Consider the following 19,422-nt stretch of genomic DNA (forward strand, 5'->3'; position numbering starts at 1 on the left):
AAGGTTAGTGTCCCCCGCTGCTCTACCCCACCGGTTCATCCCGCAACACCTGGGGCACGAACACGGGTCACCAGCATAACACAACAGTGAACCATCCACATGAGCTAAAGGAGACCTCTCTCAGCCCAGATGGCTGAGGTCCCTGCTACGCACAGGGAGGGTGATGACGTCACCGTGTCCAAACTAGCTCTGCTACACTATTTCTATAAACCCCTCAAAATTACTATTTCTTTCTTGATTTTTTTCACAATACAAATTCTTGAGATTACTGTATTTAAATTGCAGAATTTATTTTCATAATGCTTTGCTTTGTTCTGCTGGAAGCAAGCAGGGCAGGCAGGAGAAAGTAAAACTAGAGACACGATCGATAAGGCAGGGGTTGAGCTGAGAGGAACTGATTAAAGCACCAGGGAGAGTCTGAAGGAGAGTCGTTTAACATGCAGGGTTCAAAGCACAGGAATCAGTCCAAGATGTGGTCAAACAGGTAAGGTCAAGCACAGAGAAAGAGGAGAAAACACTGGGAAATTCAAAACTGGGAAGAAGTAATTTAGACTCTAAAATGAGAGGTTAACACATTAATAAATTTTGCAAACCTAATTTACTACCACAGCTACATTCAATTCAATTCAATTCAATTAAACTTTATTGTCATTAAACCTACACAGGTGCATAGTATAATGAAAAGTGTTTCTCATTAGTCACCCAGGTGCAGTATATAAATAGGACAGAAGATAAGACAATAGACAGTTACACAATAGCAATAACAGTAACATGTAATAACATAACATAAATAACATGTAATCAAGTAATCAAAACTTTGCAAAATTCCACAAACAGAGAAAATATAACAGGACAAAAACAGTGCAAGGTAATTCTTGGAACAGTGCAAAAATAGTATGGTTAAAAATAGTATGGTTAATTAATAAATATTAAATATTATTATGCCTGTTACAGTTTTACTGGGCTATCGAGGGGACAGTACAATTTCGGCTTACATGTGTGTGTGGTGGTGTATATTGTATACATCCTTTCAAATTTATGAACAATATCAGAAATCAAAGGAGGAATACATAAGTAAAGAGTAAGATGCAAATGAGAAGGCGGTTGCCACTTCCACAGTAATTGAAGAATCTAAAACCATACAAATCTGTATAAATCTACCAATTCACATTCACAGAGAGAAAATGAGTAGAAAGGTCATATTCAATATTGGAAAAAACACCGATTGCAAGCTAAATATGATCAATTTGGAGGCACAAACTGTTGGAAGAATGTCCAGGAACACCTGGAATATCATAAACATATTTGGCATGAGAATAAAATGGGGAAAGATACTGTACTTAAAGAAATATAAAAAAGCTACTTTAGAACTGTCAGGACTGTAGCCATGAAATAAATCACTAGAAACTGGTTAAAGCTGGACAGACCTTGTGTTCAAATGAAGAAGGACTCTATTAATTAAATCCCATGGAGAATATTACCCACAGAATTATCAACAACATATACATACTGTATGTGTAAATAATTTCGGCAAATGGGAAAGACTGCATGTCAAGATATTAACAAAGAAGTGAAGAACTTTTTTTGTTTTGTACTTCCTAGGTGTTGATGCATGTGAAAAGCGAATGTTGTGTGTCTCAGAATATCTACATAAAACAAGAAAAACAAAGAAATCACCAGTGGCGCAAACCCGGGTCTCCGGCATAACGCAACAGGGAACCATCCGGATGAGCTGAAAGAGACCTCCCTCAACCCAGGCGGCTGAGGTCCCTGCTACGCACAGGGAGGGCGATGATGTCACCGTGTCCGAACTACCTCTGCTACACCCCTCAAAATTACTATTTCTTTATTTATTTCACAATACAAATTATTTTCTATGTGATTACTGTATTTAAATTGCAGAATTTACTTTCATTCTTCTGCTGGAAGCAAGCTTTCTTCTGCTGGAAGCAAGCAGGGCAGGCAGGCGAAAGATCAAAAGGGCAGGGGTTGAGCTGAGAGGAACTGATGAAAACACCAGGGAGAGTCTGAAGGAGAGTCAAAGCACATACACATGCAGGGTTCAAAGCACAGGAATCAGTCCAAGACGAACAGGCAAGGTCAAAGCACACAGAGAGAGGAGAAAACACTGGGGGGACACAAATCAAAGCTGAGAAGAAGTAAATGAGACTCTAAGATGAGAGGTTAACAAATTGGTAAATTTTGCATACCTAACTTATTTCCACAGCTACATCCTTTCAGATGTATATAAAATATCAGAAAATACAGGAGGAATACAAGAGTAAGACGCAGGTGAGAAAAGGAGGTTGGCCTTTCCACAGCAATTGAAGACTCTAAAACCCATTCAAATCTGCATAAATCCACCAATTCACATTCATGGAAGAATATGAGTAAAAAGTTCATATTCAATATTGGAAGAAACACCAACTACAGTACAAGCCAAATATTATAAATTTGGGAGCACAAACAGTTGGAAGAATTGCAAGGAAAACCTGGCATATTGTAAACATTTTTTGGTATGAAAATAAATTGGGGAAAGATTCTTGAAGAAATATAAAACAAAATCCTCATTAGGAGTCATTTTCCTTCTGGGACAAACACCAGATGAACGGCCTTCAGAGGCAGAAAGATACTTGTTTAGAACTGTCAGAACTGCAGCCATGAAATAAATCACTAGAAACTGGTTAAAGCTGGACAGACCTTGTGTTCAAATGAAGAAGGACTCTATGAATGAAATCTCATAAACAATGTTACCCACAGAATTATAAATGAACCACAACATATACATGTGTAAAAAAGGATGGGTAAAATGTGAAAGGTTGCATGTCGTGTCTCTCAGTAATGAGATATTAACAAAGAAGCCACAAACAAGAACTTGTATAAGATTGCGTAGCAGTTTTTTGTATTTCTAGGTGCCCCCCTTCTTTTTTGTTCTGTTCTTCCTAGGTGTTTCTTTTCTAATGCATGTGAAAATGGCAATATTCTGTCTCAGTATACCTAAATAAAACAATAAAAAACAAAGAAATCGCCAGTGTTCACTTACTTCAGTGTTGTTAATTTACAGTTGGGATCCCTCAGAGCTGCAGACAGCAGTTTCCCTCCTGAATCCCCCAGGTCATTGAGACCCAGATCCAGCTCTGTCAGACTGGAGTGTTGAGACTGAAGAACAGAGGCCAGATCTTCACAACATCTCTCTGTTAGTTCACAGTTCCACATCCTGCAGACAAAAAGACAGGAGCACAGCTGAACATCTGCACAGCTCATCCACATCTTACTTTCCAAGTCTTCACTCCAACAACCAGCTCAGCAGGAATATACAACATCATGTCATTATCCATCTAATGTGTCCATGGATGAGGATGATGAAGATAACAGCTGCTTCAAGTTTGGGGTCCAGAAGGAAGACGAAAGATGAGAAGAAACTGCCAGGAAGGGCGACTTTCACTTTTAACTATAATAAAAATTGCTTCACATGTATTATTATATTTTATTATTATGTCGTCATCTTATAGTTATTTTAATCAGTTACAGTGTTGTTGTTATTCTTCAAATGGTTTATTAATCCCAAATGTAAATGTCTAACACTGGAGTAAGTGAACTGGAGACTTTTTATTGTTATTTGTAGATATGCTGAGAAAAACAGCATTCCCTTTTGAAGAAAATAAACAATTTGAATTAAAAAAACCACCTGGGTTTTAACTATAACAATGTATAAATATACATGTTATATGAGTCGGAGCAGTGGCACTGTGCTAAGGATCTGTGCCTGTGCCTATGGCTGGAAGGTTACTGGTTCATATTCCACGGCTAGCAGAAGAATCCTACTCTGTTGGGCCCCTGAGCAAGGCCCCAATTGCTCCAGGGGTGGTATACAATGGCTGACTCTGCACACTGACCCCCAGCTTCTCTCTGTGTCTGTGTCTCATGTAGAGTAAGCTGGGGTATGTGAAAAGATGAATTCCTAATGCAAGAAATTGTGTATGGCTAATAAAGTGATCTTATGTTTATAACAGAAGTAACAATAATATGAAGCAATAAACAGCATACACACACATCACCTAAAGACACTCAGTACAGAAGAAATAGATAGACCCTTTAGGATCCGAAACAAACACAAATTAATGGACAACAGTGATGGTGTGCACGTTTCCCCTTTCCAACTTTAGAGAGTGATCTGTACAGGCTTCCCAGGACAGGCTGTGCATCAGCAGACAGCTGAGATCAGTGCATAGCCTGACACGAGTTTTCCCCTCTGTTGAAGCTAAAGACCGTTCCCCTAAGGTATGAGACTATTACAGGTCCCAGCAGGCTAGGGAAGAGAGACACATCAGGGGGATGATCCTACACTTCAGAGAGGAAGTGCAGACAGAATCTGACATGAATATCTGCCTGTATACTGCAGTGAATACCATCCCAGTGTAGCTCACATCTAGTCCACACAGTGCCAGCAACCCAAGTCCATGTGCAGCAGGTGGTGTAGCTGGGTGACATTGGTTCAGTGCAGCCTGCTGGTAAAAAATGAGTAATGGCCCAGTTCTGTCTCCATTCTCCATTGTGGATATCAGTGTATTTTCAAAATTAATCTCCAGCAGTGATCACTGGATTTAAAAGGTGCTGTTAGACCATGAACTTTATTCACGCACTTTATTTATTTGACCTGCTCTCTCAATCTGTGGCTGCATCCACTTTGTCTGAGCCATAAAACTGAACTTTAAGTACAAGACGTAAAGTCAAGAGCGAGTCCATATGAACTAGAAATCTGCCTAAGACTTTGTCGGCCACAGGGGAAATCTTTTAGCTTGGGATCCATCTGGAAATTTCAACAGAATTTAGATAACATTAATACAGATGGGCTTCACTGTCAAAAGAGTCTGGATGATCATCCAGACAAAACCTGACCGGAGCTATGTATTTGAACCTTGCTAGAGAGAGCTTGCTATTCTGTGTTTTTAAGGAACTTGCATTTCCTGGCTAAAAGAAACTTCAATTAGAGACATCTCCAATTTATAATATCTATTTTGTGGCACCTGGGTTTTTCACAGTGCCCTCATACATCAGTGTAATCCGAGTCCAGGATAGTAGGATCAGGGCAGTCAGGGATGTACAGCCATTTACTGGCTGCAGCCGATGAAGAAGAGAATGAGGTTGTATTTATTTAGAAGGTAGGTAATCTCTTATTTTGCCACTGTAGGAATTATTTAAGAGTTGAATACACAGTAGAAGTCAGAAGTACTTTCTGGGTGATTAGAATGTTAGGCCTCTGGAACACCTTGTTTGAGCACACACCCTTATAATAATAATTAATAATTGCTTACACTTATATAGTGCTTTTCTGGACACTCCATTCAAAGCACTTTAGATTACAGGTAATGGGGATCCCCTCCACTACAAATCAATGTGCAGTCCCACCTGGATGATAGTGCGCCATAACGCTCACCACACATCAGCTATCGGTGGGGAGAAGAGCAGAGGAATGAATCCAATTCACAGATGGGGATAATTAGGAAGCCATGATTGGTAAGGGCCAAAGGAAATTTGGCCAGGACACCGGTGTTACACCCCTACTCTTTTAAAGAAACGCCCTGGGATTTTTAATGACTACAAAGAGTCAGGACCTCAGTATTATGTCTTATCCGAAAGACAGCACCTGTTTACAGTATAGTCTCCCCGTCACTATACTGGGGGCATTAGGACCCACATGGACCACAGGGTAAGCACCTCCTTGTTGGCCCCACTAACACCTCTTCTAGCAGCAACCTTAGTTTTTCACAGAAGGTCTCCCATCCAGGTACTGACCAGGCTCACACCTGCTGAGCTCCAGTGGGTTGCCAGTTGTGAGTTGCAGAGTGATATTGCTACTGGCCTTAAACATAGTAATTTGTGTGTTGTGTGTTCTATTGTCTGTGGTGTAGTATACAGTACAGTATGTCTGGTACAAATGTGCCTCTAATTATACCAACTGCTCAGATATATTCTGGAAAAATCACAAATTGTTTTTTTTTAATATTTACTTATTCACTAAACAGCTCAGTCAATTCCTGATTTTCACAAGTTTTGTTAACCCCGCATTCACTACAGTGCATAGTGGAGCGAAACAGACCTGCTGTGATCAATTCGCCAACAGTTTGATAAGTTTGATTGCCTATTTTATAGTTGGAGTATTTGAGCGAAAACAGTGAAACAAAGAGACCGAAAATGCACCGTTACCACAAGGAACGGGAGCATTTTTTCGCATTCAAATCTGTAATGCTAGCGTCTACGCGAAAAGCAACATTTCAAAACTGCACACAAAACGTATGATGTGGACTTTCCCGCTAAAAGTGAGTTACAGAAAAGTGGAAAAATTAAAATCTCAACTAGCAGCAGTCGGTTTTCACGAGACCTACAGATGCAGCCATTCAAAGTGCGCGGTACAGACACGTACCGGAGGTAATTGGCTACGGCGTCGTGCATCGTGACGCGCGATGACGCGAAATACCGCGGTACGTGATTGGTTGACCGACAGGGGCACTCGTGGTCCGTTGGTCTGTCGTAGAAAGACTTACTGGAAACGTCTTTACTGTGCCCGTTGTAGATATTGAATTTTACCACTGAAGGGAAATCTTAGTAGCTGAGCATAAAAAGAATAGGAGCATACTGTAACGCGTGTGAAGGCCATAAACGATATTAATTTTGGAACATATACAGCATATAGCTGGTGTTGGTACTTTAAAGAAAAAAATACACACCAGTATTCCATTTCTCCCTAAACATTGTAAGCTTCGAAGTCTTTAACGTGATACCGGAGTCAACAAGCATACTTTTAGAATTTGATTAAAAGGGAATATAATATGGAATCGCGTATCTCAAGAATTAAATAACAGTGATTATATCCGTGTAATGCGGCAGGGCTGTGTAGGGCTGTTTCGCCTGCCTGTTCATGTGAGCTGTCTTGTAGCCTACTGGTCTAGGTGCGTGACTACCAACTGGCAGGTTGTGTGTTCGAATCCAGCTGGTGCTGGACTTTTCATTTTTATTTATTTATTTTTTAATTGCGTAACATAAACATATTACCGTATGCAAACTGTACTGTATACAGTATGTATATGTATATTTAATGTCTTAACTGTGCCCGTTTAATTGAATTTAAAAAAAATTATTTAACACAAACATTAAGCTGTTTACATCTTCCGCCTGAGAACAATCACCCGTTGCTACCCAACGCAGAAACACAGCCACTAACTAGCAAAGAGAGGACATTAGCTACCCAATATGATAAAGAAATAAATGATTATTTTGTTTATTTCTTTTGCACATTTATTTGAACATTTCCATCGATTGTACAAGCACTTGGAAACTGTCCAATCCCTAGTTCATCAGGCATTTTACGGGTCTGGCGCCGGTCTGTGTCTTCCAGGATATAATGCCAGCGAACTCTTGTTTTTATGTCCACTATAACAGACAATCACCTTTGCTTTTAACCGAGCGTTTAATAATTTCCTAAAATGAAAATGATTTACTTTATTTCCCTCACGGGATCAATAAAAGTATCTATCATCTGTCTAAACTATGGGACAGAATTCTGGGGTCTCCCCATACCAGAGATTATGGTAGGGCTTCAGAATGGTGATTGGCTGACACCATCTGACACCCCTCTGAATGGAGAAAAAAGACGTGCTGGTTTGCTAAACATACTGTACCAGGAAGAGGATTTCTTTCTATTCAAAACGTGTATTTTAAAAGTTTAAGAAGTAAAAACCTTACAGCGTATACAGATTTCTAAACTGATCAGGATCGTTATCTTTGTCTTATGCATAATAATGTTCACCGCTCTGTCCAGCAAATTAATAATAAACTTTATTTTATATAGCGTTTTAAACGAATAAGTAATTAGATTGCTCATAAACCTAATCACTTGCTTTTTCTTTTTATTTAGGCTCAGATTTCAACTATAGATCGAATTATTAATAACCATAATAACAACCAACCAACAAAAACAACCATATAAACATAAAACCAACCAAAAACATAGATAACAACCACAATACAAAATCAAATATATTGTAACGCAACGGGGGCTCAGGCGGGCGCCCTTGCCGCATCAGGTCGGCCCCACACTGTCCGGGGCTCGAACCCAGGACTTCCGCGTCTTTCTACAGCGACCTAGCCCCGTGAGCTAAAGAGAGATCTCTCCACAGCCCACTAGCTGTAGTCCTGCTATCACAGGGAAGGGCGGTGACGTCACCTGCTCTGGTACGCCGGCTCTTACACAGTGCCTGTCGGCCGTAAGCGTTACAATATCGAACCATTTTACTCTCGCAAAGTCCTCCAATTATCATAATCCCGCCCCTTATGCAAAACCAAACCTTCCTCCCATCCCAGTTTATCCTGTTTATCATAAACAAAATCCACCTCAATTTTCAACATAAAGCATTACACAAAATCAATACCTCAACACTCCATACTCAACAACGATAATTCACAAACAGCCAGAACATGTAACTACACATTCCCAAACAGACCTAATTTCCATAGCCCCGCCCCTTATGCAAAACTAACATCCCTCCCCTGTTCTCTCCCTCCCCTGGCGGTTGTAATTGTTTTTATTTTCAAATAAATGTTAGCAAAGTCATGTATTTTAAAAATCTTAAGATTTTTATATTTATGTCTTTATTTAGTGGTTTCATTAGTGACAAAGGCTAAACTTTCTTGGAAAAATGTCTTTTATGTAAACCATGTTTGCTATTAATTCATTCAGGGCTAAAATATGTTCATTGTCTTCTAATGAAAGAAGGGTTCCTTTCGCCGTAGTCGGGTTGAAATTAGAAGCTTGCCACGCCCGGACTTTTACACCAACGCGTGAGCATATTAAAGCGATTTCATTGAGGAGCCTAGCCTTTAACTAGTAAGTACTGTACTTACTGGGTTTTTGAGGGGGGGGGGGGTGTCTTTCGCTGGAAATCTCGCCTCCTACTTTGAAAATACCCGTGAAACCGGTTCAATTCGTCACAGCCAGCACTCCTGCAGAAAGGGGGGTTGTACTTGCAGTGTATACAGTACACCTGTTATGCTCTTGGTTAATGTCTAAGCCGCAACATATCATTATATCTCATTTTGTATTTCTTAAAAAAAAATCGTTTTCCCAGCCTAACAGTATTGTTTTTAACCTGTAAAGCGCTTTGAGGAGCCACCTTTAAAGGCGCCATATACAATATACAATAAAGTTCATTATTATTACTATTGTAAATTTGCTGGACAGAGAGGTGAACATTATTACACAGAAGACAAAGATAGCGATTTACGTTGCATTGTGTATCGTGCTGCTTTAATACAGTTTTAAATAATTAAAAGTCTAAACAGTATCAGCTTTATTTATGGGTTTTAAATAAAGATGATTTAAACGCGATTTAAATCAATATAAATGTTTATATTGTAACGCCTAGGTGACTATTCATTGTTATTAAAATGACTTAAATTCGATCATGTTGTGATATTTAAAAATATACATTTGTTTGGTGTGAGTGAAGTTTTATTTAATCTCTGAGCCATACTGATTCTTCTGGAAGCCAGTTTCCGCCAGGGAGTAAAAAAAAAAACACACTATGGTATTCTCTCCAATGCAGTGCAGTTAAAAACATACCTCTGATGCTGCTCCTAAATGAATATCGTTTATGACCATCAGAAGCTTTATGCTCCTTTTCTTTTTTCCAGTGGATTGAACAGGGAGAGGCATTTCATGATGTACTTTTCACTGATGAAACAACAGTGGCTCTGGAACAGTTTTCAACCATGTCGTTTTATAAAAAGGGGAGATATGTACACGTTACTGAAGCTAAAGGTTTAGCCTTTGTCACTATGTAACCACTAAATAAAGACATATAGAAATCCCTACGTTACAGACTGTATATGGCTGGTATTGGTAGTTTAAAGAAAAAATACACACCAGTATTCCACTTTCTCCCGAAACATTTTAAGCATCAGAGTCTTACATGTGGTTATTTTGGAAACGTTTGTACGTGCTCCTTCTGACCATGTTACTGTTTACTGTTACTGACCATATTAAGTTTAAGTGCCTGTGGGCACTTTTCCTGTCCGTGGGGGGTGGACCGTCTTTCATTAGAAGGTTAGTCTGTTCTACTCTGACAATGTAGAGGGGGTGGAAAGTGCCCGCGGTCATTTAATTAGTATTAAAATTCGCACTGATTCCCTTGCGAAGATACAGACATAGGAATATCCGTGCGTGGTCAAAAAATGGCATAAAAACGACAAAGTGAAGGCTGTGAAAACATTCACAATGTACTTTATACACAAAGCAAATATACCCCCCCCCCTCTCTCAATTCAATTCAAGCTGCTTTATTAGCATGACAGATGGGTACAATCAGTGTTGGGTATTTACTTTGCTTTGAGATGCCACTTTTAAAGGTGATATATAAAATCAAGGCTTTAACTTGCTTTAACTCCGCAAGTCTGAGTTCTTGTGTCTGTCCTATCCGAACCCGAAAGTATTACAATATGTATCTTTATAGCAGGTGGTGTACAGCTTTTTAGTATAGATTACACTTTTCTAAAATGTATTTAAAAAATAAAAACGATTACAATCTAATCTTTCCACGTTTGATCCCAAAATAAATCTAAACGGGGAGAAAGTTATGCTGAAAGTTTATTAAGATACTTAGAAGACAAAGATATCAATTTATGTTGCATTTGTCTGATTGTGAATCAAAAACACATATATTTAAACCCGCATTTGCGATTTAAATCAAAACGTTATTTAAATCAATATAAATGTTTATATTGTAACGCCTAGGTGACTATTCATTGTTATTAAAATGACTTAAATTCGATCATGTTGTGATATTTAGAAATATAAATTTGTTTGGTGCGAGTGAGGTTTTATTTAATCTCTGACTCAGTGATGGCCTGGCATGGTGAGGTGCGCTGGCAGCTATGTGGTGTGACGCAGTGGTGGCCTGACACGGTGAGGTGCCCTGGCAGCTGTATGATGCAGTGGTGGCCTGGCACGGTGAGGTGCGCTTGCAGCTATGTGACGCAGTGGTGGCCTGGCACGGTGAGGTGCGCTGGCAGCTGTGTGATGCAGTGGTGGTCGGGTATGTAGAGGTGCACTGGCAGCTGTGTGTTGTGAAGCAGTGGTGGCCGGGCACGGTGAGGTGCGCTGGCAGCTGTGTGATGCAGTGGTGGCCTGGCACGGTGAGGTGCGCTGACAGCTGTGTGGTGTGGCGCAGTTGTGGCCTGGCACGGTGAAGTGCGCTGGCAGCTGTGTGATGCAGTGGTGGCCGGGCACGGTGAGTGCGCTGGCAGGTGGGTGATGCAGTGGTGGCCTGGCACCGTGAGGTGCGCTGGCAGCTGTGTGGTGTGACGCAGTGGTGGCCTGGCACGGTGAAGTGCGCTGGCAGCTGTGTGGTGTGACGCAGTGGTGGCCTGGCACGGTGAGGTGCGCTGGCAGCTGTGTGGTGTGACGCAGTGGTGGCCTGGCACGGTGAGGTGCGCTGGCAGCTGTGTGGTGTGACGCAGTGATGGCCTGGCACGGTGAGGTGCGCTGGCAGCTGTGTGGTGTGACGCAGTGGTGGCCTGGCACTGTGAGGTGCGCTGGCAGCTGTGTGCTGTGACGCAGTGGTGGCCTGGCACGGTGAAGTGCGCTGGCAGCTGTGTGGTGTGACGCAGTGGTGGCCTGGCACGGTTACATGCGCTGGCAGCTGTGTGCTGTGACGCAGTGATGGCCTGGCATGGTGAGGTGCGCTGGCAGCTATGTGGTGTTACGCAGTGGTGGCCTGACACAGTGAGGTGCCCTGGCAACTGTATGATGCAGTGGTGGCCTGGCATGGTGAGGTGCGCTTGCAGCTATGTGACACAGTGGTGGCCTGGCACGGTGAAGTGCGCTGGCAGCTGTGTGGTGTGACGCAGTGGTGGCCTGGCACGGTTACATGCGCTGGCAGCTGTGTGCTGTGACGCAGTGATGTCCTGGCATGGTGAGGTGCGCTGGCAGCTATGTGGTGTTACGCAGTGGTGGCCTGACACGGTGAGGTGCCCTGGCAGCTGTATGATGCAGTGGTGGCCTGGCATGGTGAGGTGCGCTTGCAGCTATGTGACGCAGTGGTGGCCTGGCACGGTGAGGTGCGCTGGCAGCTGTGTGATGCAGTGGTGGTCGGGTATGTAGAGGTGCACTGGCAGCTGTGTGTTGTGACGCAGTGGTGACCTGGCACGGTGAGGTGCGCTGGCATATAATGAATATATTCATGTGCATCCAACACACAGTTCAACGCTAGCAACTACACAAAATCTAAAATATGAGCTCTACTTGCCACTTACAATACCAACAGTACCAGCTAACTTTAGTAGTGACATTTTCATGGATCTTTTTAACAATAAAATTTACAACATCGGACTTCAGACACAATAAAACAGGCCTCAAAAAAGTCTGGTACAAACATTTTCAGCATGGTGAAACATGGTGAACATTTCCACCACTGCGTCACACCACACAGCTGTCAGCGCACCTCACTGTGCCAGGCCACCACTGCATCACCCAGCTGCCCGCACACCTCACCGTGCCAGGCCACAACTGCATCACACAGCTGCCAGCGCACCTCACCGTGCCAGGCCACTACTGCGTCACAACACACAGCTGCCAGTGCACCTCTACATACCCGACCACCACTGCATCACACAGCTGCCAGCGCACCTCACCGTGCCAGGCCACCACTGCGTCACATAGCTGCCAGCGCACCTCACCGTGCCAGGCCACCACTGCGTCACATAGCTGCAAGCGCACCTCACCGTGCCAGGCCACCACTGCATCATACAGCTGCCAGGGCACCTCACCATGTCATGCCATCACTGCGTCACACATATTTCAGCGCCATATATTTCATGGATATTATGGAATATAATGGATGGATATCTTAGTTATCTTTCTAGTTCACAGGTTTGCATGCATAATTTAATTTTGAAAGCCACTGAGACATCAGGTACTACTGTTGTATTTATGAAAAAGAAACAAAACAAAAAACATACTAACAACTGTGCCATCCTACTCCTTAGTTAATACATTTTATTATTCATAAACAGTTAACATTGTTAGCAAAATATTTTGAATTATATTTAACCCTATTTTTTCTTTAGTTTTGTATTTAACTTATTATATGATAGTCAGACTTAATGTATATTTGAACAATGAAAATATATTTTTACAAGATTTTACATTAAGCACTTAAAATTAATATGGTTAATAATAGTAAACTGTAACATGCTGTAACAAGATCGGTTAAACTGCGAAGAAAATGCTTTCAGGGAAAATGTTTCAGGTGTGAAGAACATAGATCTCCAATGCAATTTCAACCAAACCTGTTCCCACACACCCTGCCCCCACTACCATTAGAATATACACAAACATTTTAGCGTTTCATTCTGAGCAGAAGACCCTCACACCTGAAGAGTGCTGGCTGTGACGAATTAAACCGGTTTTACAGGTTTCATTCACAGACCATGTGACATGGGAGTCAGTAAACTAACACACAGCACCACTGGATTTGATAATACCTAACCAAAATCCGCAATATGGAAACAGAACCTGTGTAATTGTTGATAGATGATGTACTCATAACATTTTTTCAGGACGAACTACAACATTTAAAAAATGACTTGTATGTGCTTGATATCTCTAATCAATCCACGGGTTCCAGCACAAAACGAAACAAAAACGCATACCGTTTCGCGCTTCTTATTAGTTGCTCAAAAGTAATTTGACCGTATGAAATGCATAATATAAACCTAGAAACATATACGTGAGCAGTACTTAAGCACTGTAGTATCGGTGTTAAGACATACCTCTCAAATACTGTAAATCAAGTTAAAAATATCTCAAGACCGATTCTGGTCGTAATGAAACCATGTTTCGTGTATGTTTTCTTTTTCATCTTGAAATAACTCATTTCTAAATACCTTTTTCACTGTTAACATCTTGCAGCAACTTTGCGACAAAATATACACTCTGACAGTTCATCCTGCTACCAACATTAAATAAAACAAATCTTAAGATTTCTATATTTATGTCTTTATTTAGTGGTTTCATTAGTGACAAAGGCTAAACTTTCTTGGAAAAATGTATTTTATGTGTTGCTGAAAAAACTGACTTGCTTTAACAAAATATGTTTACAAATCCTTTCACCTGGCATTTTCGTAGTTAGAAATTATGGAACGCTCTGTTAAAAGCAAGGGAGTTTTTATGTCCGTTTCAGTTCTTTTGCAACATGAATATAATTATATCGTTATTAATTTCTTGAGATACGCGATTCCATATTATATTCCCTTTTAATCAAATTCTAAAAGTATGCTTGTTGACTCCGGTATCACGTTAGTTAAAGACTTCGAAGCTTACAATGTTTAGGGAGAAATGGAATACTGGTGTGTATGTTTTCTTTAAAGTACCGAGACCAGCCATATACTGTATGTTTATGTTAAGATTTCCCTTCAGTGGTAAAATTAGATATGAATATTCAATACTTAAACGGGCACAGTTAAGACATTAAATATATATATATACATATTGTATACAGTACAGTTTGCATACGGTAATGTTTATGTTACGCGATTAAAAAATAAATAAATAAAACTGAAAGGTCCAGCACCAGCTGGATTCGAACACACAACCTGCCAGGTGGTAGTCACGCACCTAGACCAGTAGGCTACAAGACAGTGCGCATGAACAGGCAGGCGAAACAGCCCTACACAGCCCTGCCGCAGTACACGGATATAGTCATACCGTTATTAAATTCTTGAGATACGCGATTCCATATTATATTCCCTTTTAATCAAATTCTAAAAGTATGCTTGTTGACTCCGGTATCACGTTAGTTAAAGACTTCGAAGCTTACAATGTTTAGGGAGAAATGGAATACTGGTGAGTATTTTTTTCTTTAAAGTACCAAGACCAGCTATATACTGTATGTTTACGTTCCAAAATTAATATCGTTTATGGCCTTCACACGCGTTACAGTATGCTACTATTCTTTTTATGCTCAGCTACTAAGATTTCCCTTCAGTGGTAAAATTCAATATCTACAACGGGCACAGTAAAGACGTTTACAGTAAGTCTTTCTACGACAGACCAACGGACCACGAGTGCCCCTGTCGGTCAACCAATCACGCACCGCGGTACCCCGTGTCATCTTACCTGCGGTACGTGTCTGTACCGCTCACTTTGAATGGCTGCATCTGTATGTGATCTCCTGTCACAGCCTGAGGAACAGTGAGCCTGTCTCCCAATAATACTCCAGCCGCCTACAGTATGTAGCGGCAATGCTTGTTAATAAGACAGAATTAAGTGTTGCGGTGCTTTCCCAAATGAGGCCCCATCTCTCTGTTCATGGCTGCACCACAGAGAAGCTATTCATGCAGGCTGATTTAAAGATGTTTTCTTTTGATAAGGGACAGCTCCCAAAGGGGGATGCACTTAGCTAAGCCTGGCTATCATGATCAATGGTCATCCATTGGCGCCTATCTGTCTAGGGAGTGCCAGATGGACATCTGGACTGCATTCCTAGGTGTCAGGAGTAAGTGACTCATATCTCACCTTGATCAACCAATCAGGGACTGGTAGGGCCAAGTAACCCACGTGGGACTCTGATGCCCATGGAACTTTCAGCCAATGAACGAGCTGAAGTTCCTCCAGGTAAAAACAGGCAACACAGAGGGCCTGAGAGAATTCTGTGAACTTTTTCGAAAGACAATTCTAAAGTTAATTCAAAGGAGAATTCCAGGGCAGGACGGCCCAGGAGCAGAAGGCTCCCAAGGGCAGGACATTCTCGCAGCGCGCCTCCTGACCATCCTGAGACTCAGCCCGGACAACGACGGAACGGCCAGTGTGTCCGAGTGCCAGAACTTTCCTTTGTTCTAAAAGTCTAGAGCGGAGGTTGCCAGAGAGTAACCAGAGGATCCACCCAAGGTTAGCATCAGCAGCAGGCCTCGTGAACAGGTCGGAACTGTGGACAGCTGAATCACTATTCAGAACTAGCTCTTCATCAGGAACGAACTGGTCCTCTTCCTGACTTGCTGGGTCTCACAGTCATCTTTTCTCCTGTGCGCAAACTGTGCTACTTAAAGCCAACACTAACTTGCCGGTCAGTAAGCATCAGCAGCGCACCGTCGCAAACCGCACAGCACAGCCTGGCACTGAGCCAGAGAGCGCGGATTGGACAGAAACAGCCTGCAACTGTTTCTTTGTGCCCGCAGGAGATCTGAATCCCCAGAGATTGGATGAGTATTCGACTTCAATGCATTACAGCTTGAGAATTCAATTGTTATCCCAACCAGTTGATATCAATTTAATTCCTAAGAGTTATGTACTTGTTTTGAGTATCTAATGTAGAAGTTATAACCAAGTTCATTTACGAAACGGTCTAAATGAATGATATACTGAACGTATGTCCTCTTGATATGTGTAACACTTTGTAACTGACTGAATATATACCTTTTGTATTCTGATAACCCTCTTGATAAGATCTGTTAGGTTTACATGCATATTCTATGTTTTAATAAATGTATCCTCATGTATAAGTACCTGTGTGTGTGTGTTGTTTGAGTTATATCGCATGGTTGGATTCTAAAGCCATCAAAAGAATCAATTTTGTGAAATACTGCTACAATTAATAATTGTCCCAGTAAATGCCCAAACCCTACAGAACTGGTGCCTTCAGAGAGCACACTACAAGTATATGTCAATATTTTATAATATGTCTTTGTTGTAAATGTCTGTAATATGTCTGTAGATTTTATTTTCTTCTATTTTTTTTTTTGTTTTGTTTAATGTAAATATCATTACTTTCATTTGCTTTGGCAACACTGATTGTACTCATCGGTCATGCTAATAAAGCAACTTGAATTGAAAAGAGAGAGAGCAAAATACAGGGGTGCGAAACCAGGGAACTATTGACATGAAAATGGGCGATCTCCCCAGACTGTACGCGCGTTTCACCGTGGGTCAGCTGCACTGGTCAGCGGCTTTCCTAATCCCCACCCTGACCACTACCACTCCCGTCCTGCCCCTCACCGCGTACCCCAGCCGGGCTCTCTTCGGCCACAGCACCGGGCCAATGCCCTACATTAATGTAGGGCTTTCGGGCTCACGTGGGTTTGCGCCCTACACCCTGCGGTATATGCTGTGATATTTAGGAATATAAAACATGTCAATATAGTGTCCGGAATATTTGCTATTTTAGTTTTTCAACTAAATGTTTATTTGTTAAAAGAAAACTCATAGCAATAGCTGGATTTGAACACCCAACCTCAGTCTTAAAAGTCAGTTACTTAAGCCATCACACCACAGATGCAGTCATGTAGCAAGCTGTAAAACAGCTGTACACATATCAATAGAAAGTCTTATACTACTGTTTGTGCTACAGTACCTGAATATAATTATATTGTTATTAATTTCTTTAGATATGCGATTCCATATTATATTCCCTATTAATCAAATTCTAAAAGCATGCTTTTGTTTACTCTGATAACGAGCGTATTCACAGAAAAGGTTAAAACTATCACTTTTCACAAAGTATATTGTAACACTACAGTATTCTGGTTGGCCCCCCACCGTCGGGGACTCGAACCCGGGCTGCCGGTGTAGCTCAACAGGGACCCAGCTGCTTGAGTTAAGGGAAGATCTCCCATCAGCCCTGCAGCTGTGGGCCCTGCTATTACAGGGAAGGGCAGTGACGTCACCACTCTGGCAAGCCGGCTCTTACACACTCACTGGTGGCTCTGTATGCATTACACTCTCCCCCACTTAACTCGCCGACCTCGGTGAAGGGCTATCCCATCCCACTCTAACACCAATGTAACACTTCGGGGTTCAGGCGGGTGCCCTTGCCGTTGCCACTTAGGTCAGCCCCCCACTGTCAGGGACTCAAACCCAGGCTGCCAGCATAGCTCAACAGGGACCCAGCTGCTTGAGCCAAAGGAAGATCTCCCATCAGTCCTGCAGCTGTGGGCCCTGCTATTCACAAGGGAGGGCAGTGACGTCACCGCTCTGGTAAGCCGGCTCTTACACATTGACTGGTGGCTGTATGTGTTACAAAAAAAACGTAATATGGTCAGAAGGAGCACGTACAAATAACCATATGTAAGACTTTGATGCTTAAAATGTTTAGGGAGAAATGGAATACTGGTGTGTGTTTTTTCTTTAAACTACCAATACAAGCCATATACAGTACAGTTTACATAATGTTAATGTTCCTAAATTAATCTCATTTGGGACCCTCAGAAGCGTTATGCTCCTCTTCTTTTTATGCTTGGCTACTAAAATTTCCCTTTAGTTGTAAAATTCCATATAAATGTTCAATATTAAGTGGATTAATATGTGCACAGTAAAGAAATTAAATGATTAAATCTTTTCACTACCAACTAATGCACCACGAGTGCCCCTGTCAGTCATTTTGGCCAGCCAATCACGTGCCGCAGATTATTTGCTGCAGTATGGGGTTTTACCGTGCCTTTTGAATGGCTGCATCTGTACCTGCTAAACCACTGGGTCAATGAAAACCGAAAGAGTAAATTTGCTTGGCTGACCACTTTCTGAAAAGTCTGAAAAAAGGGGGGTCTGGTTCCAGCTGCTGTCATTCATTCATTATTGACCATTCAGAGCCCTAGGAGATGTCACTGTCTCTGTTATCACGATTCAGGAGAGAAAAAAAACCCTCAGCAACTGGATTGTTTACTTAGCAACCAGGGGTCATCTATTATTAACAACTCACCCTGCTAATAAGCTGGCAGTGCAAAAAAGCAATTAAAACTCCTCCCTAGAGGATTATATAGTAATTACAATAGCTATTATAGCTTTTAAGATTTTTAATATATTTTTTTATTAATTATTATTATTTAAAAAAAAATGAAGAATTTTCAATGTACAATTGTTACGTCCCCGTGTGTGTCCATATGTTTTGTTTTTTTTCCACTAACTTCCACTTCCACTTTCCACTTCCAGATACCCCCCCTCCCCCATTGGTCCATCATTACACCACTGTTGCCATATTACGTCATTAATAATCAGCTTCTCGACCGATCAGAACTCAACTTCTTCAGTATTTAACTTGAGGTTTTCAGAATAAAGGGGCCTTTTCGCTCGACTTCGGTTCTGCTAGGTTCAGCTTTGGCTTCTTTCACTTCGGCTTTGTCTCTCTTCGTTTTCATTCGTTTTGCTTTGTGTGTTTGTTTACATATAGCTTCTGCTTTGTTGGTTTGTGTTCATCTCTTCCTTGTACTTTCATTTGTTTGTGTTTATTCTTTATTTGGCCATACCTTGCCCAAACAGGTTATATCAACCTCCGTGCTCTTTTGTACCCTATTATTTGTGTCTACTCTCGTTTTCCCTTATTTGTATCCGCAGCTCACTTTTTGTATTTGTATTTGTGTGAACTTTTGTGTAAAGGGT

General features: G+C 41.5%; 1 protein-coding gene across 1 annotated transcript in view; it reads right to left on the reverse strand.

Annotated features, from left to right (window-relative positions):
* Positions 1–19,422, reverse strand: part of LOC148646745 (NACHT, LRR and PYD domains-containing protein 3-like) — a 2,700,574-nt gene that overhangs the window by 1,770,038 nt on the left and 911,114 nt on the right. Inside the window, exon 7 of the mRNA XM_088608537.1 lies at positions 3,044–3,217. Within this exon, the coding sequence (XP_088464663.1) occupies positions 3,044–3,217 (174 nt within the window). The remainder of the gene's footprint in view (positions 1–3,043; positions 3,218–19,422) is intronic.

The sequence above is a fragment of the Lepisosteus platostomus genome, chromosome 16, assembly GCF_059453375.1.
Source record: "Lepisosteus platostomus isolate fLepPlt1 chromosome 16, fLepPlt1.hap1, whole genome shotgun sequence".
Lineage (NCBI taxonomy): Eukaryota > Metazoa > Chordata > Actinopteri > Semionotiformes > Lepisosteidae > Lepisosteus > Lepisosteus platostomus.